The sequence below is a fragment of the Lathamus discolor genome, chromosome 5, assembly GCF_037157495.1.
Source record: "Lathamus discolor isolate bLatDis1 chromosome 5, bLatDis1.hap1, whole genome shotgun sequence".
Classification (NCBI taxonomy): domain Eukaryota; kingdom Metazoa; phylum Chordata; class Aves; order Psittaciformes; family Psittacidae; genus Lathamus; species Lathamus discolor.
The window spans coordinates 78,897,563-78,921,809 of record NC_088888.1 but is presented as its reverse complement, the minus strand read 5'-3'; the positions used below and the strand labels follow the sequence as shown (position 1 = coordinate 78,921,809).

General features: G+C 35.3%; 1 protein-coding gene across 2 annotated transcripts in view; it reads left to right on the top strand.

Annotated features, from left to right (window-relative positions):
* MYO6 (myosin VI) overlaps positions 1-24,247 on the top strand; it is a 110,287-nt gene that overhangs the window by 72,418 nt on the left and 13,622 nt on the right. Inside the window, exons 16-30 of one of the 2 annotated variants that reach the window (XM_065681396.1) lie at positions 391-518; positions 1,600-1,695; positions 3,425-3,598; positions 7,260-7,298; positions 8,947-9,040; positions 10,232-10,362; positions 10,489-10,566; positions 11,458-11,587; positions 13,384-13,474; positions 14,717-14,867; positions 16,211-16,419; positions 16,793-16,871; positions 19,143-19,303; positions 22,070-22,099; positions 22,545-22,583. In XM_065681396.1, the coding sequence (XP_065537468.1) occupies positions 391-518; positions 1,600-1,695; positions 3,425-3,598; positions 7,260-7,298; positions 8,947-9,040; positions 10,232-10,362; positions 10,489-10,566; positions 11,458-11,587; positions 13,384-13,474; positions 14,717-14,867; positions 16,211-16,419; positions 16,793-16,871; positions 19,143-19,303; positions 22,070-22,099; positions 22,545-22,583 (1,630 nt within the window). The remainder of the gene's footprint in view (positions 1-390; positions 519-1,599; positions 1,696-3,424; positions 3,599-7,259; positions 7,299-8,946; positions 9,041-10,231; positions 10,363-10,488; positions 10,567-11,457; positions 11,588-13,383; positions 13,475-14,716; positions 14,868-16,210; positions 16,420-16,792; positions 16,872-19,142; positions 19,304-22,069; positions 22,100-22,544; positions 22,584-24,247) is intronic. The other variant, XM_065681395.1, reaches the window with a different exon arrangement.

Below are 24,247 nucleotides of genomic sequence, written 5' to 3'. Positions count from 1 at the left end.
TTATTGTTTTAGGATGTGGGATAAGCAATTACCGTGTAAAGACCTGTAGTTATACCACACAACCATTAGAAACATTTAGGCACCTTTTGGGAGTTAGATGACTAAATTAAACTTGAGACCAAGAGTAAAAACCAAGCAATCCATGCCTTATCTTTTTTATCCCAATGTTGCTTGTGTTAGACTTAGAACTTGGTATGTTTAGGACATAGATTAAACAACAATTCAGATATGTAGAATTAATTTGAAATTACGTTCTGTGTTTTGTGTTCACAGCTTTCTCTAGATACCTTTATACAGAATTGGATAAGTAGTATTTTAAATTTGTAATGTTCAGTTGTGATATGAATTTATATATTTAGTTTTTGTAAATATATTTTGTTTTATTAATAGATTTGATTGAAGCAAAATTAATAGGTGTACTGGATATTTTGGATGAAGAAAATCGTCTTCCCCAACCAAGCGACCAGCATTTTACTTCAGTTGTGCACCAAAAACATAAGGACCATTTCAGGCTCTCTGTAGGTTTATTTTTGCTGTCTGTCTTGTTTTAATAAAACAGTTCTTGGAACAGTTGAGAGTAACACTTCCAAGTTAATGAAAACCTTTCCTTAAGAAATGTCATACCAGACCAGTTTGCACAATCCATATCCTTTTGTTAAAGACAAGTTTAGTTACTAGTTTGTTAAAAAGTGCACTCAAGGCTTAACTCTTGCTTAAGTAGCAATCCTTATTTCCTGAAACTAAAGTCATATTCTTCAGTGATACTTGGAGCTTATTAACATGTAATACATGAAAAGGAAATAAAGCCACATTTTAATTTAGATTATTTCATATCTAATATGAACTGTTTTGTTGTTCCTTTCAAAAAGTGCTTGCTTTAGAGAATATGTGACTCACATGGAGTGTCTAGCTAGCACTTCAGAGATGAAAATAAGGAACAAACAAGCAAAACCTTTTTGTTGTTAATTCTTTAACATACAGCACTTTGTGGAATAGTCATACAAATTATTGCAATTTACATTACTTCTGTTGAAATGCAAAATAAGAAAAAGCAAACACAAAACTGTTCCCTGCTGAAAAAATGCAAGCAAAAGGAGCTACATAAAATTGTCATCCATTTATCTTTCGTTAAATTCCCACTTAATCTTGCTTAACTAGATTGCTGTGCAACGAAAGATTTTTGTCTGTATGTGTATGATCAGCTAGGTGGTTGTCTTTTAAAGTATAGCATCTAAACATATATTTTAAGCTTCTGTCTAATCCTGTTCATACGACAAGGCTATTCATCAGCTGTGAAATGAATGGTATTGAAATCATTGGTTAAAGGCAGAAAGAAAATCAAAAGCTAATGTTACCAATCCTGCTGACTTTTGTTTTGAATGTGAGGTATCTTAAGGGTGTGAATGAGAATGAAAATGAAAGCAGGTTTTTGAGTATCTTGTGTTGAATGGGAAGGTCAGCGGTCAACATAATTGTACCGCAGGAAATGTCATTTTTAAAACCTAGTGCTCCTGGCAAAGTCATGGTGATGTTTTAAGAATAAACTTTTTCTCATTCTCCAGTGTAATTCTTCTTTGTAATTCAACTTTTAAATCACAGATTCCTAGAAAGTCTAAATTAGCTGTTCACAGAAATATCAGAGACGATGAAGGCTTTATTATCCGGCATTTTGCAGGAGCAGTATGCTACGAGACGGTAAGCTTACTTTCGCAAAACTACTTCTGTTATGCTTTGTAGTATTTTTGTATTTTTCAGTTAAATAATAAAATTTCATTTCACAGAAGAGAAATTCAAAAGTTGATATGTCTTAGATTTGAAACTGATTTTGTGAGTATGTGACAGAATTGACCATTTCTTTTAATTTCTCAAATTACAGTCTGACAAAATACCTGAAGTTGCCATCCTCAGAATGCAGATATATACGAAAACGTTGAAACACCTGAAGCCAATATCTAAACTCTTACTTTAAAAAATCCCAGTTTTTAGGATAAACAGAAGATCCATAATGGCTTTGTTGTTCTGGTCTGTAACTCCAGTGTGTAAGAGCAAAGCTACTTCCAAAGATGTTTTTTTTGTCATTTAAAAATGCATACTTCTTCATAAGTACTTCAAAGTACTCCAAGAATTATGATTGCTGTGCTGTTAGAAGTAGGTACATCCTGTAGGTCATTTTACAGATAAGAAAATTGAAGTTTGTGTGTTACCTACCTCATTTTTCTGAGGTCACTCAGTGAGTCAGTGTCAAAATAATCGATAAAATTGGAACACATTTTTCCAGGTGCTCTATATTTAACTGTGTATCTCATCATGATATGTTAATAATACCTTAGAGTGTCTTCAGGAACAGAGAAGCCAGATACGAGCACATAAGCTGTGCTGTCAGAGTGAATCAGATATGAGGTAGCTTTGGTCCAGAAGTTGCGCTAATATGCTTGACTTAATTTATTTCCTTCCCCAGAGGAACTTTATTATCCTGGGCCTTAAAACCTTTGGACTATAGCTACCTTGTACCTCACCTGTTATTTGTTTGTCTTTCTCAGTGCATTTGAGGCAATTCTCACAATCTGATTTGTGGTGGGGACACTCAGCTGGCTGCATTCAGAGTTCGATCTGGTGTTTTCATAGTCCAAGGAAATTTTGGAGGCCTATGCTTTTTGATTCTCATCCCTGTTAAATACTTTTGTATGATACCTGACAAATTCGTATTTTCTTCAAATTAGCCTTGGCCTCTTCTGTTCATAATTACCAAAGTAGCTATTAAAGTTGCTCCAAAAGCTATTGAGAATTCTGTTAGTGTGGAATTGCATACTAGTGTCTTGATCTCAGAATGTCTGTGTAACATTGTTTTTAACTTCTAAAATTAGGTAAGCCAATTCAAAATAAACATGAGAGGTAAGGGTTGTAGGAAAAGACAGTATCTTTTATTAAAGCAATTGTTCTTAAATAATCATAGTACTACTGAAATATCCATTTTTTTCATTTCACTTTCTAAATTGTGTAAATGCACCAATTAAAGTGTGCATGTTAATCCTCATTTCACAACAGATCTTAAGTGATACTACAAGCAGTGAAGAATTAAGCTTCTCACAACTTCCAAGTGATGATGTGCTGAGTGCTGGAAATGGAAACGAGGATAATCATTGACAAAAACACAACTCATCTCTTAAAAGGCACGAAACCTTACCTTGGGTTTCATGTTTCCAGCAACATCCTTCAAATTTAAGAATATATATTCTCTCTCTGCCATTAGTGTTTTGTGTGTCCAGTTGAAAAGTTGTTTGAACTAATGTATGAATACTTACCCCACATATTCTTGACGATTTTTGAGTTATGTATGTAACTACTTTCTTTTAGTTTTCTTTAAAACTTAAGTAACTGGGGCAGTGAAGCAAACGTGCTGTTATTTCTTGGGTTGTCTTTTCAGATGCAATTTGTGGAAAAAAACAACGATGCTTTGCACATGTCCCTTGAATCTCTTATATGTGAATCCAAGGACAAGTTCGTTCGACAGCTGTTTGAATCTAACACTAACAACAACAAGGATCCCAAACAAAAAGCTGGGAAACTTAGTTTCATCAGCGTAGGAAACAAATTCAAGGTAACAGTATAGCAAATGATCTTGTAGTATTTGCTAGTTTTAAGTTAACTGACATAAGCAGACCCCAGGTTGGGAGAACTAGTGGTAACTTGAGATTCAGATAAATAAAATTCTGTTAAATAGATTTTTTTCTATTGAATTATAAAAAACACAGTATATTTGAGCTACGTGCTATGCATTTCTGTCAGAAAGATTGTTTATAATAGTCCTTACCGAGATTATACAGTAGTTTTTCAGTGAGAATTGTGAATCCACAAAGATCTCAGATCTTGAGATCTAAATTTAGATTCTGTGGACTTTAAGCAGTTCTAAATGTGGGAAAAGGCATACTTCCTCTCTTAATTGTGCATGCTAGAAGATACATTGATTGGCTACAGTTTGCCATTCTCAAAATTCAATACCTAACCTAACTACTGTTTTTCCTCTTGTAAGCATAAAGGTAATCATGGCTTTCACAGAAGGATGTTCATTGTGCTGAATGTTTCCTTTCTCAATACCTGAATCTGATGCTTCTCCTCATTTTCTCCTTTCTTCTGCTTGTTGTAAAGCTGACCTTCAAACCTTGTCTTCTCCAAATGTTTTCTGCATCATTTTCTCATTCAGCAGTTTTATTTTAGCTGGACTATTCCAGCTCAGGATGGCTAGAAAGAGAACTATAGGGGAATTAAGAGATGAAAAGCAGGCACAAGCATGGGCTGCAGGTAAATTTTTCAATCTCATGGATTTACTGTTGGTAGAGCTGCTGCAATTTCAGCAAGAGCTCTTCTCAACACATCTGGGCCAGATCCAATGAAGGATTTGTATCCTTGCAAGTCAAGTGCTGCACCATTTTTGGTATGCTACCTTACCTAGGGCACCTAAAACCCTGCATCGTGTTCCTGGCTAGACTTATTGAGCAGTCTGTGGGGAGAGCAGATCTTAGACAATCCAAAATTTCCTCTGAAATGGGCCATTACTCACTCTATGCAGAGGAGCATTTCTGCATTTCTGCTCCATGTCAAGGTTAACTGCTGAATCAGGATGGCAAGATAAATTCCTACTTGCATAATTGTATCTTGTGGTTACTGTTTAGAACTGTTTTCTAAAAATGCAGAGGTTGAAGAATGGGAAGCGTACGATAGCAGCGCTTGCTTTTTGTGTAGAAACAGTATTCTGCTTAAGGTCTGTACTCCTTTCAGTGCTTTATGTCTCTTTTGTTTCCTGTAGCACCAAGTTATTGGTCACTCTGCCAAAGAGAATTCTCTTTAGATCCTTCTGCAGATGGGTTGCTATGTAGCCAGAAGTAAAATTTTCATGGGACCAGGAAGAATAGGAGCCAGAGGCAGAGCCTGACTTGTAGTGGGTTTTGGTATTTAACTGGGAATTGGACAGCCTGCTCTTTGAGTTTTGCTCTGATGATTATTTCATCCTCCTTTTTATTATATAGTGGTTGTAGAATTAGACTGTAGCAATTGGTTTAATATAAAATATGTGATCAGAATGCAGACTGAAAAATGGAATTACATAAAGATAAGTCATCTCCTGAGCAAACTCTGCACTATGAGTCTTTTGTGGGTGAAGCTAGGATCCGTTGTCTTTTATTACTGAATTTTCAAAATGAAACTAATTGTGGTTTCTTTGACATAGTTTCCACTTTCTTACATCTGGGTTTACAGTTCCTCTTGAATTTAGCACCCCACATCCAGTAGATGTAGACATGTGAATGATACCATAGTCCAAGGAGGGCTGAAATGAAAAGGGAAACTTTTTTTAAGTTAAGCAGCAATTGAGTGAGGAACTTTTTGGATTGCCTTTTGGACTTTGGATGTTCACCTCTTCACTTCGAACATGACTGAAGTCCTCTTTGGATCTGGCCCATCAATCTATAATTCTTTCAATGTTTTCAAGTTTCATGGCATTTTGAATGTATGTGTTACTTCCAGTAATTCATTTAGTGTTACCTTCCCAGACACAACATGTGCTGCTGATGAACACTAATAGCCTTGAAAATTTCACTATTTCAGTTCAGATGAAATCAAAATGAGTTGTTACCTTATTAGAAATTTCATCCCTTTAAGAATAAGAATTTTTGTTTACCACTATGTCAGTCTGTTTCAAATTCTTCTAATTACATAAATTATTAGATGATGTTGCAGAGACTTTTCTTCATGAAATCCTTCACACATCCCTTCCTTATAACTAATTAAAATTCTCATGAATCATTTGAGGGAATAATGGTTAATTAGTTAATCAGATCTACTCAAGAATCTTTGGGATGATTTTATCTTACTATGGTAATGATGGATTAAATCTTGATAATTCAAAGAGCAGTAGTTTTAGCAGAATGTTTTATTCATATGATCATTTCGTTAGTGAAATTTACCTAAGAATGACTCTGGCTTATTTCTTATTGAATCACAGAGTATAAGGAAGGGGTATTTTGCCTCTAGCAGAAATGTGGGGTTTTTTTGATGGAAATCAGGCTGTCCCTTTCAAAATTAAGTATTTGTAATTCAAGAAAACATGAAGATTATATTTAAGTAGAAATATAAACAGTATGTGTGAGTGAGAACTGAGCAGGAGGTTATTAGTGTTTGTCATGCCTCTTGTGGCACTCCTCTTTTTCTAACCATGATACTTTAAATAAACCAATTTTATCCACTGCAAGGATGACTGGCAGCTGTAGGTGACGCATATTGCCCATACAAACCTGGTTTCTTGGATTCAAGGTAATTGAAAGGTCTGGTTAAAAATACCAGTCAAAAGTCAGATCCTTTCAATTTTGGTTCCAATATGGAAAATGAGGAATATGTTAGGACATACAGAATTTTGTCGTACTTCAGTCTATATATATTTAAAGCTTGCTGGTAAACTAGAAAGGCTGGCACAGCAGTAATCAATGGGGTGAAGCAAACACATCTGTAAAGTAAAAGTGTAGATGTTTCTTTGATGTGGTTCTGGAATATTTTAAGTCCCTAACAGTTACATCCAATAGCAACTGTAACTTGTTTTCCCTGGTAGTATTAAGTCACTGGAAATCCTGTCGACTTGCCCCCAAATAGTTATATGACTGCGGTCTTTTATCATGATCCTATGGTTAAAAGAAGCTTTGGTAAATGTGATTTTAAAATTATAATCTATTGTCATCAACAATATTAAAAATGTGGAAGCTTGGAATTAAAAATATATTATGCAGGTTCATTCACGTAAATGTTGACTTAGCTTCAAAAAAACCCAAGAAAACTCTGAACATACCTGCTTTTAACGTTAATTACTTAACATACAAATATATGCTTGTTACAGATTAAATTCAGGTTTCAATGAATTTTCAGTCTGTTTTTCTTTTAATTATTGCTGATCAGTCTCATATTCTTTTATAATTGTATTGTATAGGCATTATTTCCTTTAATTTCCCACATGGGCTTGCACTTTTTTTTATAACTATGCTGTAGTAGGTAACTAGTCCATACAGTATTGTTGCCCAGTTAAACCACAATCAATTCCTGCAAGACCATTCATGTACTCTTGCATGATTTTGTCTGTTAAAATTTGTGAATGTTTATCAATTCTGTCTGATATACTAACAATGAACATGCATGCAGTAATGCTGTACCACTGTTCTGTGTGCATGTTTCTGTAATTGTTGTAGTAAGCCTCTTGAAATACCTATTTTCTTTTACAGACACAGTTAAATTTGCTTCTTGAGAAGCTTCACAGTACTGTAAGTATATGCAGATACAGGCTAATAATTTTCTGAAATATGTCATAACAGATTATCTAAGCAACATGGCTTACAATAAATATGATAAGTAATTGCTTTAGCATTTGACGTTATATGGCACTTCTGAAACATCTTCCTGTGCTGGTGGTGTTTATTGAGTTACTTATCCCTCTTCCCTTCCCCTTCCCCCCTCTTCACCCATTCTCCCTCTCCCCCTTTAGAAAAGTTGTAGAATGAAAGTTACACAATTTGGGTAAACAATATGAAAACTGTGTGGGCTGCAGTCTCCTTTTTGTCATTTTTACTTCCTTCCATTCACTGCTTATCACTAATGACTAACTAATTTGCCGAAGATTTAGAGATGTTATGTAGAAGTAAGGCAATGATAATTTACTATTAATTAACTTTTCAGATTCAGTAAAGCCATTAAAAATAAAGTGTTTCATTTCACTTTTGTGGTAGGTTGTAAATGCACATATGGTCAAAAAACCAGATTCCCATAATGAGTAGTTGCTAATTTAGCGGATGTAATTTGAGAGTTTGTGGAATGTAGTTCAACATACCCATTTTTTTTTTTTTTTTTTAGAATTTGGAGTTGTAGGAACAATTCTTCTTGCTCTTGATTTCATATTCTAATAAATTTTAGATATAAGGTTATGCCCTGTCAAAAAGAAATTGGGGGTGGGGGGGGAAACATGGGAAATGAATGGGACAGGTGCTGGGGTGTAGTTGAAACTAAGATTTTACTGTACTCATGAGGCTGGTCTGAAAGAAAGATGATCTCTTTAACACAGAACACTCTATAACTGAGATCCAGTCTAGGAAAAAAAGTATGTGGCCAGGCTTGCTGTACTCTGAATTTAGCTAACCTGTGACTGAGGGTGTATTTTTAATACAAGCTCCCTTGGCAAGTGCTGTCTCTCAGCTGAAAGATGGAAAAAAGAGAGAAGATTGCAAACCAGGAGTAATATTATGTTTTCTAAGTGCCAATTTAGTTTTAGTATATAAGTTACCATTAACAGCCACCTATTGCAATAAAATCTGAATAATTGGGTGTTTTGCAAAAACTGTCATCTTTAATGAATGTGAAATGATCAGACAAAGCAGTGGTCAAAATTCTAGAGGTAGCACACATGGTGCTGAAAGAGGAGCAGGCTAGAACAACATGAAGGGAGAGAGAAGCCATGCCGAAAGAAATTATAAAAATTAGGAGAAAGGAAGGTAAGGTTCATTTGGTGTGATTCCATTGTCAGGGGGCTTGCAGGATGTTCACTAATGTGAACTCGGGGAGGCTGAGGCATTTAGGTTTTGTGCCTGTAGAAGGTAATGAGGGTAGTGGAATCTAGGCTACTAAATTGTAATTAGATTGTGTTAATGTTAGGAAGAACAGCTGAGTGAAAACTCTAAAGTTGAAGGTCCAATTAATAGCTTGAGCACTGAGATCAGTTACATCAAGACCAATGCTAGGGTGCAAAGCTGATATATGAGAGAAGAAGAATGTCAGCAATTCTCTATAAAAATACTAAAATTTTGTATCTTCCCCACCCCTCCCATCCCCTCCCCCCCCCCAATAATTCTTAAATGATGAATTGTTATTTCAAAAGGTTTAAAATGCGTGGATTCGGCTAAATTCTTGTTTTGGTAATAGGGGTCTAGCTTTATTCGCTGTATCAAACCTAATTTAAAGATGACAAATCACCATTTTGAAGGAGGACAGATTCTTTCTCAGCTTCAGTGTTCAGGTAATGTTTTTCTTCTGTTTATTACTTTGGGTGTTATAGATTGACCTAAGTTTGAAATATGTGAGATGGAAGCAATAATTTCCTAGTTTGAACAGTTGCTTTCTTGAAGGTAGCTTTTTTATGTCTTATGAACAGTTATTTAGATTCTTGGTAACTTTAGTTCTTAGTAAGTTAGCTCTCGATCAATAGAGCCCTAGAAATAATTCATCTGAACAGCCATAAGATCTCTTCTTCACAAGAAGAGTTGATGTAATTTCCATTGATGGCTTTTCCATTGATTATAATGAGAGTTTAGCCACACAGTGCCTTTGTAAGAAGCCATATAGCCGTATATTGGTACATAAATTTAGGTTTCCCAAGGCGGGGTTGAATCCCTTCTCTTTGTGGTGCCCACAAAGTCAATAGGGCAGCAGTACAGTCCAGAACAATAGAATCCCTTTAAATTACTGTGGCAGGTGAAGTGTTAGAAACGTGTGCATTTAGGGGCAGTCAGTTATAGCTGAAATACCTAATAATTGAACATACCTCTTTTCTTTGATCTATTAAATATTATGATAGAGTTGAATAGTACTATTTTTTCTGCTTTTCTGTAATTTTGTACTTAATTTTTGTGCTTAATGTTGTTTAATGTGTCACGTTATTGTCACAAAAGCTTAACAGTTTTTCAGAAATCAGAATTACGTTAATATCCCTAGTAGTAGGTTTTTGCAGGTTAACAGCATTAAAGTTACATCTTAGCAGCTGATAGGTAGCAATGCAAGCACACTAGCAAGCACTGCATATGTATTTGATGTTGCATTTGCACCACATCTCACAAATATCATTGACATGATGGAAAGAAAAGCCTGGTTTGACATTATTTGCTTGTTTTTAATTTTATTTAAAAAAAAAAAGTCAATTCTGCTAAAAAGAAAAAAAATATTTAGGAGAAATATTAGATTTGGTATTAGTTACCTCTCAATAGGAAGAAGATCATATGGGCTCTTCTTATCTGTTCAGTATTAACCTTTTGTGAATGATCGCATGATCAAGAAATATTAGAGTCTGGATCAAGTCCCATCTGAACTTTGTGATTTAATCTCTGAACAATGTCTTTGAGGCTTACATCATAAACTTGGTTATAATAAAAATCACTGCTTCCTTTGCTTCTTACTGATACCAGCTTTTGCTCATGTGTTTCTATAAATTTAGGAATGGTGTCAGTTCTGGATTTGATGCAAGGTGGTTTCCCTTCAAGAGCTTCATTTCATGAACTATATAATATGTACAAGAAATACTTGCCTGAAAAATTAGCTCGACTGGATCCTAGGCTGTTTTGCAAGGTAAAACTTGGTATAATAAAGTAAAACAAGGTGTAATATCCAGGACAGAACATGTATTGGGGGAGGGTGAAGAGTGGTGGTTTTGAAGGAGGCAGAATATAATCCTGACTGTTTTTGGTGTTTCAGGCACTATTTAAAGCCTTGGGACTGAATGAAAATGATTACAAATTTGGGCTAACCAAGGTGTTTTTTAGACCTGGCAAGGTAATGTTTCTCTTGGACTTCATGAATATAAATCTTGGAATAATTTCGGTTGGAAGGCACCTCTGAAGGTGACATTGCTCAGAGCATTGCTATAAGTGTGGCCAACTTAAATAAGGTTGCCCAATGTTTTTTGTAAATAGTGTTCATTTTCTATGAAAAAAGCTAGTATTAATACTGATATAGTTTGTTTCATAGTGTTGTTGCTAATGCTGCTCAATTCCTAATGCAGTGTTTGTATTCCCAGATGTTCTACCAGTCACTTAAGACTTATGTTGACTATTAAAAAGAGCTAGTCAGAGCAAAGAAAAAGTATTTTCCAGTAAAATCTATTCATAGCTGAAAACTCTTGCTGTGATTTTGAGCATTGCTGTTACTATGCAGAGAAAGATGAAGTAGGGAGCTGTTGTGACTGGAAAGGAAAATTATTGTAGTCTCAGAAGAATGTTCTTCCTGCCATAATAAGAGAAAAGTAATAGTGCAAGATTTTCAGAAAAGGTTGCCTGTAGTTGGATTCTTATGCAAAGGTTGAAAATTGAGAAGTGCATTCAGAGCTTTATTTTTTCCCAGATACAGAATTAGACATGTCTCAAGGTTTTGGAAGGCCAGAGTAAGTATTCAGGATATAGATAGAATTGTGGCAAGAAATATTTTTAGTGGTTAATAAACGGTTGCATTATTCAAAATGCCAAGTGTTGCACGTCAGTTAAACAGAAAAATCCTGCAGTCTTTTTTGTTATCATTAGAGAATAAACCGATGCAAGATGTACCTGCTTACTTGAAGTAATTGAAATTGTTATAAGGATTACATACACTCAACATGCTCTTAAATAATAATGTCTAATTCTCTCTGTTCTCCAGCTCTGTAAAACTTTTTTTTTTTCTATTCTTTAGTTTGCAGAGTTTGATCAGATAATGAAGTCTGATCCAGATCACTTAGCAGAGCTTGTGAAACGAGTGAATCGCTGGCTCATTTGCAGTCGTTGGAAAAAAGTTCAATGGTGTTCTCTGTCAGTGATTAAATGTGCGTATTTCATGTTTTATCAATGTTAAAAATATAGCTGAGCATTTATTATCACCTTGAAAAGTGGGCAAGGATGGGTAAGCAGATGGTTACACACTAAAGTCTGAGCAATTGATTTCAAGGTTGGTGAGATTTTTTTTTTATTGTTATTTTTTAAATGCTTTATGTTAGGTACATACAGTGGGACTTAGAGCAGGAGTTTTTCAAAGTGGGACATCCAGCCCACCAGCAGTCTCCTGAGTCCAGTCTGCTTCAGTGCTTGCTGAAGCCTGGACAATTGCACAGAAATAACTATCTATCACAGGTCTTGCAGGGAAGAGACTTCTGCATCAGCAGGAAAGAACAGTAGTTCAACTCTCGGCTAACATGGAGTCACATAGTTCTGGGAAGTGCCTGCACAGAGGTTGTCATCTCCAGACAGAAACTGCATGTTTGAAAGCACTGACCTGAATTATGGGGCAAGCATTCTCTGCTCCAGCAATTACTGGTGACGAGCAAATGAGTGCCTATCGCTATTGATACGCACACAGTTCCTAGGTGCTTGGCCTTCCCAGTTTACTGTGCAGAGTAGGAATGAGGCGGTATGGAATAGAAATTGGTGCTTGTGGGGTGCTTCAATAAAGCTATCTGGGAGGTGGGGTAAGGTCTGATGCAGGATGTCAGGGATCTATATAATAACATAGAGGGTGGAAAGTACTCATTAATATGGGGAAGAAAAGCATAAAGGCTTCATGCCTTATGGCTGTGTGTTTGGGCCAGCACAGTTGTGACATCTGTATCCATCACTGATTGGATACTATTTGTTGCTATTTATACCAGGGCAAATAGAAATTATAAGTTCTTTTCATATAAGTTTCAGATATCAGAAATTGTAAGACTAAAATAATTTTTGACCTAGAAATTTATGCCATTTAGCAGAAAGATAAGACAGAAAGTCTGTCACTATGTCCAAATAGTAGCAACCCAGGAAAATAATATACTGTTACGATGTACCTTTTTTTTTTATAGTGTTTTATAGGAAATTAGAAGCTAATTTATATCCAGAATAAAGCTGAAATAGGTACACAAAAAGTAGAGCGCATCTTTATGATCATCTAAGTCCAGTAGTTAAAAAACACTGTGTTCACAAAACATGCTCAGCTGATAACAAAAGGCAGCATTGATCTTTAGGCATCTATGCTTCATCTAGTAGACATGTAAAAACTTAAATTATTGTTGCACTTCTGAGCTACTTGGCAAGCATGCTAGTACCTGTACCTTGACATTATTCTGTTTAACCGCTCTCCTGGTCCCAGCCATTAGAGTTTTAAGATGAAGACACTATTGGAAAAACAGCTGGAAGTTCTGTTTTGTGTTCTTCAATTTCAGTATTGCAGAGAAATCCTCGGCAAAGTTGCAGGCACTTTATTATCTCTATCAGATGCTGGCTACTTGATTATCCTTCAGCACAGTACTTAGACTTTATGTTGAGCACTTCCTGCTTGCTAGGTCCAGTGACTTCACTGAGGTTACTGGTGTCTGTGAAGCTGGAATGAGGTGCGTGTGTGTGTGTGTGCATGCATGCATGTGAGTGTGCACGTGCTGAATTCTTCCTGTTTGTTTTGGGTGGGAGTCCCCATGCCTTGGCTAAAGATTGTAAATTCTGTTGTCTGCTGTGTCCTAAGTACTGTGATACAGACCTAGCTCTCAAGCACATGTTGTCTGCATAGCTTTGAGCCATCTAGTGTGTGAGTAATACAGGAGTTGTGTTAAATTGTAGAAGCTGTTGAGTCTCAGTATGTTTTGTCTGTTTACAGTAAAAAATAAGATAAAATATCGAGCCAGTGCCTGCATTAAGATACAAAAGACTATTCGTATGTGGCTGTGCAAGAGAAAGCATAAACCACGGTAAGAGAATGTTCCTTGGTTGAAGAAAATGGATTCTTAATAATATTTTCTTGTGAATGTAAAGAGGAGATTTACTATGCTTAACTAAATATATCTGAATTCATTGAATGATGCTAAGTATGACTGAGACACTTTCGGAGGTTCTGTGTTCCTCTTCTCTTTCAAAAGGTGAATAGACTAAATCTGAACCTCCTAAGAGATATTTGTTTAGCTCTTTGTTCATAAAGTCCTTCAGTGATAGCCTAGTTATTAGAAATCCTTAGTTAAGCCTCTCTAAATGAAACTTAAGCTTATTAATTTTTGTCTTTTTCCCATTCACACCTTCCTTTGTAGGCCCCCTGTCTTTTTCATCTTAAAAATAATTATGTGTTCTGTCTGTCTTGTGTTCTCTTGAAATTAAATATTTCTGTTAGCTTAAATGTGACTGTGTGGAATACTGGTGGAAATAGTACTTCAGTCATTATATTCTGCTGACATCTTTTTGTTCTTTGATAGAGATCCAACTCTCTAGTCTTATATAAAATGTTTTCTTTTGCAAACTTTGATAAGTATGTTTCATTTTATACCTTGGCATTTCTGACCATGGCCCTGTATTTTTAAGCTGTTCTGTACTCATCTTTAATGATTTGATTTAGTTTCTGCTTTTTGTGTCTCTTGTTTTCCTGAATCACAGTTCAGCAATTTCTCTCTAGGAAGACATCTCTGCAGTGTTGTAACTTGTATGTGTGGCCTTCAGTATTGGTTCTTAAAAAAAGCTCCAAGTTTTCTTGGACTCTTCCCCAGACTTCTTCCTCTAGCCCCTGCACCTGCGGGGCTAATGACTAGGTTCACGTACTTAAGTTTTATCTGATGCAGCCCCATGATTTGAATAAGTGGAACAACTCAACCTTTATCCACTCAGTCAAAATCCTCTAGTGGATACTAGTGATTTGTTATTGAAAAAGCATCCCAAAACAACAACCAGAAAAAACCCAACCCCTCATGAAGTCTCAAAAAAAAAAAATGCCTTTTTACATTTTGAGTTGCTGTCTGCTAATCAGTTTTAAATATTTGCAAAAGTCTCCGTTGCTTGGTTATTTCATGTGATAACTTTTGAATTTCAAAAAAAGAGAGTGGGTTTTATCAGAAGGCATAACTTGTATCCCCTGTCTACCTCTTTAATGTGAGTGATTACTGGAAGCTTTAAAAATATTACCTTGTAAAAACATCTCAAGATACAAATAAACTGTCTTACCTTCACAGCATTGATGGCCTGATAAAAGTGCGTACGCTGAAGAAAAGACTTGGTAAATTTAATGAAGTAGTAAGTGCTCTGAAGGAGGGCAAGGCAGAGACGAGCAAGCAGGTCAAGGAGCTGGAGTATTCTATTGATGCATCAATGACCAAAATTAAGGTATGATAATAAACAGAGAAATAGTTTCTTATTACTTGAATCTTTTAAAAACTTTAGATGATGTTAAAGACCAATGTATTTTTCTTAATAGAAAAGACATTTTAATATAGAGGTCTTAATTTTTAGAGGTACTTGGTAAATCCTCTTTAAAAGTACTTGTGAGTGTAACTGAAGTGAGTCCTGAATGCTGCAGACATTTAGACTTTGATATTACCTGTGTTTCAAAATTGGCACTAGGAAATATAAAGCAAAAATGCGTGTTGATATTGTGAGAAAAGTGTTGTTAATAATTTGCTTGTTGCTTTTATTATTAGAATAATTCATATTAGCAATGTTTTAAATTAACTAGGACTGAAACATGCAAGCATTTATCACAGAGTGAAGAGATCTATATTCCACTTATGAGCTTTTTTCAGACTTGATAGTAAAGAGAATTCAGCTTGCTGATTATGCTTCAGGATCTATAGTTCTCTGTTTCTAACCACAAAAACACACAGACAAAATGAGAGCATGCTGGGGTTTGCAAATGTTAGAAAAAAACTGCTGTGTTGAATTTCTGTTTCATGCAAAATTATAGCTTTCCTAGTGTACCATATTAAGACTTTCCTATTTAAAATCACAGTTGAAAAGATGATAATCTGTCAATTTAGAGCTCTCTTAAGATAACAATTAAGACAAGATAATATCATCATCATGTACCATCAGGAAAGGTCAGCAAACACCCCATATTGTGGTTTTATTAGTATACCTTAATGTGAATTGTAAAATTAAATTAAATTGTAGCTATGAGTGAGGTTTGCTACACATGTAGCAAAGGTTATTGTTGTATTTTCAACCTGTTATTTGCTATTAATAACTTTTTTTTTAAGAAGTTATTCACAGCAAAGTCCAATACCTTTTCTGCATGCAAGCACACATAGTAAGAAAGACCATTCTGCACTATGTTATAAAAGGCAGAGCTGTAAATAGCCACTCTAGCAGCTAATAACATGAAACACAATGAACGTAGGAAGCCCTTAGTTTTCATTTTAGCATGGGGATAATTAATTTCTGTTGCTTAAAACTGCATGGTTCAAAAAAAAAAAAGGCATGTTTTAAAGAGAATTCATGCTTAATTTTGGAGATAAAATGGAGATTAATTTGAATGGGTTTATATGAGGGAGGAGAATAAGGGGAGTAATGGATCTCCAGGATTTCAGGAAGAAAACCCAACCTAAAGATCATATATATTTTAATTGTACTGCTCAATACTCTCATGTCATTTTTTTTTCAATACGCATGTGTTAAAAGTGAAGTGCAAATGTAAAAGAATATAATCCCCTCTTCTTATTTTAATTTTGCAGACCACTATAATGACTAGGGAACAGATACAGAAAGAATATGACGCTCTAGTGAGAAGCTCAGAGCAGCTTCTGAGTGCACTGCAAAAGAAGAAGCAGCAAGAGGAGGAAGCAGAGAGGCTACGACGCATCCAGGAAGAAATGGAAAAAGAAAGAAAGAGACGTGAAGAGGAAGAAAAACAACGAAGGAAGGAGGAAGAAGAAAGACGTCTGTGAGTCTTGAATAAGTTGCTGGTTATAGAATAAGAAGAAAATAGGAAAGGCATTTTAATGAGGTCATTTTTCACAGTCCTGTGCTTAAAGAGTTGCTGGGATTGTACTCCTGGTGCGCTATGCAGTGTTGAAACATTTCCTTTCCCAGTGATTTATAAGTGTAGTCATAATAGAGTATGGAGGAAATGACACGATGCAGCTGCAAATACAGATAAACTTAGAAAGTTTCTTGACTTTCAATATAGTGTCCTGTCATCAGGACTGTACTTGACTTCTGGATTACCCTTCAGTTTTCTGGGAGATGCTTTCCTATCTCTTGTTCACTTGCATCATAATAACATATTTTCATTTCCTCCTTCTCTTTTGCAATAGGAAATCTGAGATTGAGGCGAAGAGAAAACAAGAAGAGGAAGAGAGGAAAAAGAGGGAAGAGGAAGAAAAGCGTATTCAGGTTAATGTTTCAGCTGTGTGGCAGTTTGGGTTTTGTTGTGTTGTTTTGTTTTTGTGGGGGGTTTTTTGTTTGTTTGTTTTGTTTTCTAATTTAAAAAAAAATCTTTTTCACACCTTAGGACCTCCACTGAGTCTAACAGCTTCAGTTTCTAAATATGTGTCTGAGAATCATTTAGCAGCATTGCTTTAGTAATATATGTAAAGCACAAATTATGATTAGGGCATCCCAGATCACCTAATCTAATTCACATGCAAGTTCTGGTCTTCTGAGTAGAGGTGCATTTGCTTTTAAAGGGTTTTTAAAGTTATTGTAAAGTTAAAAATGCACAACAATGGGGAACCCTAGTTTAGCCTTTGAAATTTTTGCCAATGTTCCATGTCAGGCAAGTTTGGCACTCTCTTAGTAGAAATCATGCTTGGACCTTGGGCTGTGTCATGTACCAGCTTAACCATAACCACTTTCAGAATATTAGTAATAATAAGAGGATACAGGACTGTCTCTAGTAGCCCCTTTAGCTACTTTCGTGTAGAATATATACATGCAGTTCAACGCCTACTCCTCCACAGCCTACCCCTTGGTTCCTGACGCTTCTTGCTGACCCCATCATGAATTCTCACTCTGAGGCTGTTTGGCCCCTTTACACTTGTGTTCCTGTTGTGTTTGAGATTGCCTGGGTCAACTAGGAGAGCAGTTGTAAAGAGAAAAAAAATCTTTCCTGTAGAGGCAGTTGTAGCAAGCACAGAGCTGTGGTCACTGATATTTACAGACTCTTTTAAGCCTTGACCATGATTAATCAGAAGCAGAACTTTTCTGCTGTATCTTGTTAACCCCAGAGTTAGCCTAGCACTGCTTATCCTCCTTGCATCTGCATACTCTTTTCTATCCCCTCATACTTATTCTGTTTAAGCAGTTCACTGGGACTAACAGAGAAATTATAGCTTAACTCTGATGAAAAATTACTCTTTCCTGTAGTATTGGCTCTGCACTTTAACAGTGCTACCAGCTTGTAGAAGTTAAACATAAAAAAGACTAAGCTTCTATTTGGTTAGTCTTTAAATCATTGCTTAGAGACCATTGCACATGTGCCTAGTGTCTTCTGAGAAATTCATAGGATAAGTTTGCATTCAGGGGCAGTTTAAATGGATTAAACTTTGTCCACTGAGAAAGTAAGATGGCCTGTTGCCAGAAGGTTTTAAAACTTGGTCTGCTGGCACTCTAGGGACCATCTTTATTTATGTTTTTTTGTTTCTGAGAAGTGAATATCTGCAATGCAGAATATAATTTACACTTCTACTTAGAAATGCTGTTTGAATACAAAGCAGATAGAAATACCCTACTAGATTGCCTTTCTTTTACATTCAGTTATTTACTCATTATCTGTCATTCTGGTGGTCGTTACTATCAGCTAATCTAAAATGGGATTCATGGGGCAAAGTCACTTCTGTTACTACATTGCGTTAATGGTGCAAATTCTCAGTGATGAGTGGGAGGTGACTTTGTCTTCTTTGTTGGCTTTTGGGCACCGAGAAAGTTACTGCTAAGACTTGAGGTGTATGACTTTCAGAAGTATGAATTGGATGGCTGCATTTCACTTACTGTGTGTGCAGGACCCTTTGATAAACTGCAATTGCAGTTTTACTCTGCAGAGGCAGTATATCTGTATTGCTTCTGCATTGCCATCGGTTGGACTTTGACCATTTGCTTAAATTCAAAACCTCAAACAGAGTTTTCCAGTGTTTGACTTGATCCCGTTTCAAAAGAAACCACGGACCAATATGCAAAGCAGTGCCTATTGCAAAGTCCTATAATGCCAAGTGCAGAATATTAAGGGAATATTGTGTTAGTGTTATGGAGGAATAACCATATTGCTGTGTATCATGAGTTTGAATGAACCTAAAAAATTTTAAACTCTGATATTCATAATAGCTTCACGTGTTTTTTTAAATAAGGAATAACTGATGGGCACTATAATTTAAAAACAAAATACAAGTGGTGGGCTATAATTATTTGATAAACTATAGAAAAACCAAGATGCAATCTGTAGCTGTTTTGTTTTTCTTGGGACTGCTGCTACTTTGGAACGCTGATACTTTTTCAGTTCCATAAATTTGCATGTTTTGGAAGCTGTAAATATACCACTTGGCATATTTTTCTAATCATTTGCTTACGTAGCATTTTCATAGAATTGTTTGGGTTGGAAGGGATCTTAAAATTATCTAATTATTTTGATTTTGATTGGATAAGGTTAAAGGTGTGTTTTTTATGAAACAGGCTGAAATTGAGGCTCAGCTAGCTAGAGAACGAGAAGAGGAGACCCAGCACCAGGCAGTGCTTGAACAGGAACGTCGTGATCATGAACTTGCAATGAGAATTGCCCAGAGTGAGGCAGAACTCATCAATGATGAGGCTCAGCTTGATTTAGGCTTGCGCAGGTATGGAATTAAGTGTTACTGTCTCTTGTAAAATTTGCTTTTGCTCAAAAACTCTCTCCATTTTGCATCTTGCTACATCAGTAATTTAGTAGGCGCTTGTGAATATGACTGCAGTTCTCTTTTTGAGTTCTGGCAAGGATGGTAGCCAATTATGATTTCTATGACTCATTTAAACTACTGAATGGAATTTCTTTAGTGGTAAGTATAAATTATACCCTTTCTGGTACAGTAGTAGTAGTTGTATCGGTGTCATAATTGGTAAGTTTTTTAAGGTGTAATTAGTATGTTTAACATAGATGGGTTTGAAAATTAAATTTTGTCTTACACTTTTTTTTTTGTTTAGTGTGAATTTTTGTGTGTCACAAGAAGTGCTTGGCTTTTGGTATATGGATCCATGTTGCCTGAAGAGCAAGAGCTCTTCATGTGTAAAGGATGATGCTTTAGAAGCAACTTAGAAGTTTCAATAAAAATGGTACTTATTGGTCAAATTGCGTAAGGAGACCTATAAACATGATCACATAATTGATGACTTCATTAGTGCTAGTCTGCCCAGTTTGTTCTTGTTGAAAGAAGGGGTGTAAGAAAATCCCAAGTGACTCCATGAAATTTCAAGCTCCCAGATTTGTTCTCGTTGTTACTCAAATTTTATCTAGATATATACTTTTTAAATAACTGTATGTGTATGTGAGATAGCTGGGTCATTTTTTTGTTATGTATGATACTGGTTTTTAGACACACTAAAATTACTGTGGTTTTGTCCTCATTTATAAAATAGCTGTCATATTGTCTCAGATAAGATTTTGATATACTCAGTTAGATGTCAGATTGCTTCACAGATTGCATTCTGGAGATTTTTAATACTTCACCTCTTTGGATAGTGGTGCAATACTTTAAAGGTAAACTCAAAGTCACTCTAGTGCAGCAACCTGGCAGAATTCTCTTAAATACCAAAGAAGGGAAGCAATAGGAAAGAAGTACTTGGACAATTGAGTAACTTTTCAGTCGGCTCTAATTTCCACAGTGTTTCCAACTGCTCATGGATGATTCTGGTATTTGTTTTTCTTGTATAGTCCCAGAATGGTAATGAACTAGCCGTCCTGATATTAATGACTGCAACTTTCTCTCCACTGTGTAGGTAGCAGTAGGAGCATGAAGATACTTTCCTGAATGACTGGAAAGTGCAGAATGGTTTGAATACGTTAACATAGTGGTGTAAATACTTTCTTGAACAAGATAATATATAACTCTAGAAAAAGCATGAGAGAGATTTTTCAGCTTATTATGGGGGGTTTTTTAGCCATTAGCAAATTTTTTCACTTTGGTTTCTGCAGTCGACTTCAAAGAGGTTTAAGCATGTCCAAAAAGTGAAGAAAGTACTTTTAATTTCTGCTTTGATTTGATTTTGTTTTGGTTTGTTTGAAAAGAAATTAAAACATTCTCCAGACTCCAGTGCCTCTATGGAAATTCAGGGGTAGATTTCCACTTAACTGTAGGAATTGGCTAAAAGATAGAACCTGTGGGAATTCTCTGAAATTAAAACTATTTATTGGTTTGAACAAAACACACAATAATTTATATAAATTTTCAGGACTTATTTTAACTGATGTCAATTAAAATTTCATTAGAGTCTAAAGAAGTTATATTCTGCCATCTTCTGAATCACTGTCACTGAAATCACTGTGAGTTTTATGTATGTATATTTGCCTTTTCTGTTAAATTTTGCTTTTGTTAGATAAAGCAGGTATCACTCCGTACTGAATTAATGCAGTGCAACTGGTTCTACAGGGTTTTCACATAGTATTGTAAATTATAACTTCCTGCTTATTTTTATGTTGGCATGAATAAAAGGGTATTTTTCCATTGTGCTGAACTACCTGTGTAGTGGAAACAGGAAGAACAAGGTGAATTTGATGTGCCACTTTGAAGGAACTCTTGTATTTTGCTCATTTTTAGGGAATAATGTCGTACTTGCTTGTGGTCATATTTGAAAACGAATAGCCCCTACTTAATTTCTTTTCTCCTTAATACCTTGCTCCATTCACCATTAGTTTTCGTAGATATGTAATGATTCATAAGTAGTTTCTCTGAAAAATATACTCATTGGCTGTCAAAGAAGAGTTGTTTGTTGTGGCAGTAGATAGAGCATTTTTTATTTGTGCTTATTCTGTTCTGGATACACTGGACTTCTCCTGACTTCATCCAATTGTATTACTCATCCATAATTTGAAAGCATGTGTCATAGGGATTTACCACACCTAGGGGTGACATAACAGAAGTGCTTAGCACTTACATAAAAATTAGTTAAATAATAACCATCTGCTTTCAACTACAATATTTTTTTATTACGTGTCTTATTGAAACATATAGTATAGCAAACAGCATCAAAATAAGCTAGCCTCAGTGAAGGTGGTGTCAATATATCTGTTCTGTGCCTTGCATGGAGCAGTCCAAATAAATTTTAATTTGTACCATATTCAGTGCTACATGTGTGTGCATGCTGGTCTTCAGTAAGGCAGTTGAACTCACTCTCTTTTCACAGCTTGCATGAAGAAACCATTTGTCCTGTTACCAGAGTACCTACAAGAGAATTGCTGTTGTTTCTTATAACGTGCTTATCCAGGCATAACATACAACAGTAGCATGTCTCAAAATTTTTGATAAGATGAGAGAGAGCAAGAAATGCCATGACCCACCTTTTACTTTTTCACATTATTAGAAAGGTAACTATGAAGTAGTCTATCTAACATAAATATCTTTTATTTGCAGAGCTGATGGAACAAAACTGCAAATGACTGCGTATGGCATTTTTTTCTATTTGAATTCTCTAATAGAAAAAAAGCAATACTGATTAATTCAAATAAAATTGATCTTGTCCTCTTATTTACTAATAACCCATAATAATCTTCACATTGATTTGTAATACCTTGCATCCACTACTTTGCTGATGTCTAATAAACAAGTTAATAATCTCATATACCTAATAATTTAAAGATTATTGTGTAATTAGTGTAAACATTTTCACATTCCATCCGTTTTTCCCTGCCCTGCGTGATTTATTTCTCTTTGCAGAATCAGGACTGTATGTATGCATATTAGAATGGAAAGGGATTTAAAATAAGTAGCCTTTTGTTTTATACCCTTGAATTAGCTTCAGTTTGGTTGGCAAGAGACTTTCACAGTTAAAAAGGCTGTTTTTATACTATTGTGTTTGGTTTATGCTTATTTATCAATTTTCTTATAGGGAACAAATGGCCACAGAAATGTCAGAAATATTGTCTAGGTAGGTGAGAAGACAACACCAAATGAATCAATCATTTATAAAAAGAAATCACGCACATGAAATGGGTTGAATTATTATGGAATGAAAAATACTGGAATCTGGGGCGTTTTAAGTGCTAAGCAGATAATTATTTCTTTCAGATAAATTTCCTCTATCAACACCTTTTTCAGCAATTATTTTTCTGCTATTTTAATTGATTATACATAGAAAAAAGAATAAGAATAGCTCACGTACCCTGGTATTTTGTTCTCTGTTCTCTTTTCACCTTTCATATAATGATAATAGCAAACTAGGCTCCACATCTTTCAAAGGAGTGTTTCTACAGATTCACCACTGAGTTAATGAGGTTATTTAATGATAATGTAACTGTTAGTGCTGTTAATAAGAAGATCTTCAAGTTACAATTTCCTTCAAATAAAAGCAGTTTTGAAAATTAGCATGTCAAAAGCATATTAAAACCCCTCTTAAGACATCTAAACAAAATCCCCTTCTGAGATTTCTTGAATGCTAATGCAACATTTTACACACAATGCGGTAGGAAAGGAGAATGGAGATTTTGATCTGAATACAATTCTTCTGGAACAGTCTCATGCTAGTTTCTGTTAGAATACTAATTCTCTGTTGAAATAAATTGTTATAATGTCCTCCATATCAGAGTAATTAGAAAATATTTTGTGCAGCTTGAGGACAGAAATAACCTTTTGACATTCATTTCCTGAAGCTTACATAAGAAGTAAAATTGTTTAGTTTTAAAAAGTGAATCTATTGTTAAGCAAGATACTGTGCTGTGTGTATGTAGTCTGAAAGTGATCAGTCTCGCGTGATTGATGGATTTTCTAGTTGTAGCATTGAAAATTGGGAATGCAGCTGTTCACTAATTTATTTTTTGCAGTGGTATTTTAAGAATAGAAATAAACAATGTTGTGTGTAATTAAGTTTGCATGTGAATTTAGATGGCTAGTTTATATTGCATATATTGATATTGTTCCAATAACAATGGCCAGTTCTCAGTGTGCAAAGTATCACAGAACTTTGGGCCAAAACACAGAGGCTCTGTGTTTTGGTTGAATTCAAAATACAATACTTCTTACTGCATGCTTGTTGAACTTTTTTCTGTTTTCGTATTCATTATCACTTTTCATATACTTGGAACTCTTGACTTAAGACTGACAATTTTTTTTAAGTCTGAAAATACTGTTTATGATGCATAACTTTTGTCAGATAGAGTGGTGAAAGATTGAACAGTGAAGACTGATTATCAAGTATGATGCTGCTCTTACTGCCAGAATGTTATGCTTAAAGTCATGTAGAAAACAGAAGAATGATCTGCAGAGTGCAGAGTAGCACTGGAATGGAAAGACTAAGCCGTTCAATTGGATTAGCGTTCTTAAAGATTATAAGTTTAACCAGAGATCTTACAGCCTAGTTCTGCTGCTCTAAATTATGTAGCAAACTCTTAGAGTGGTGGGTAGTGTTGCTAAATAAGGAAAATCCATAGGATTTGTCAAATTAGGTTCAAGAAGGTTAGAGACCAGGCAGTGGAAGCTATATTTATCAGCAATCTTTTAGTGTTGTACAGGTATGCCAGTGATAACAAAATATTAAAATACGTGTTTTGAAGGAGACTGTAATGATTTGTTTAACACTTACAAGTAGTGCTTAGG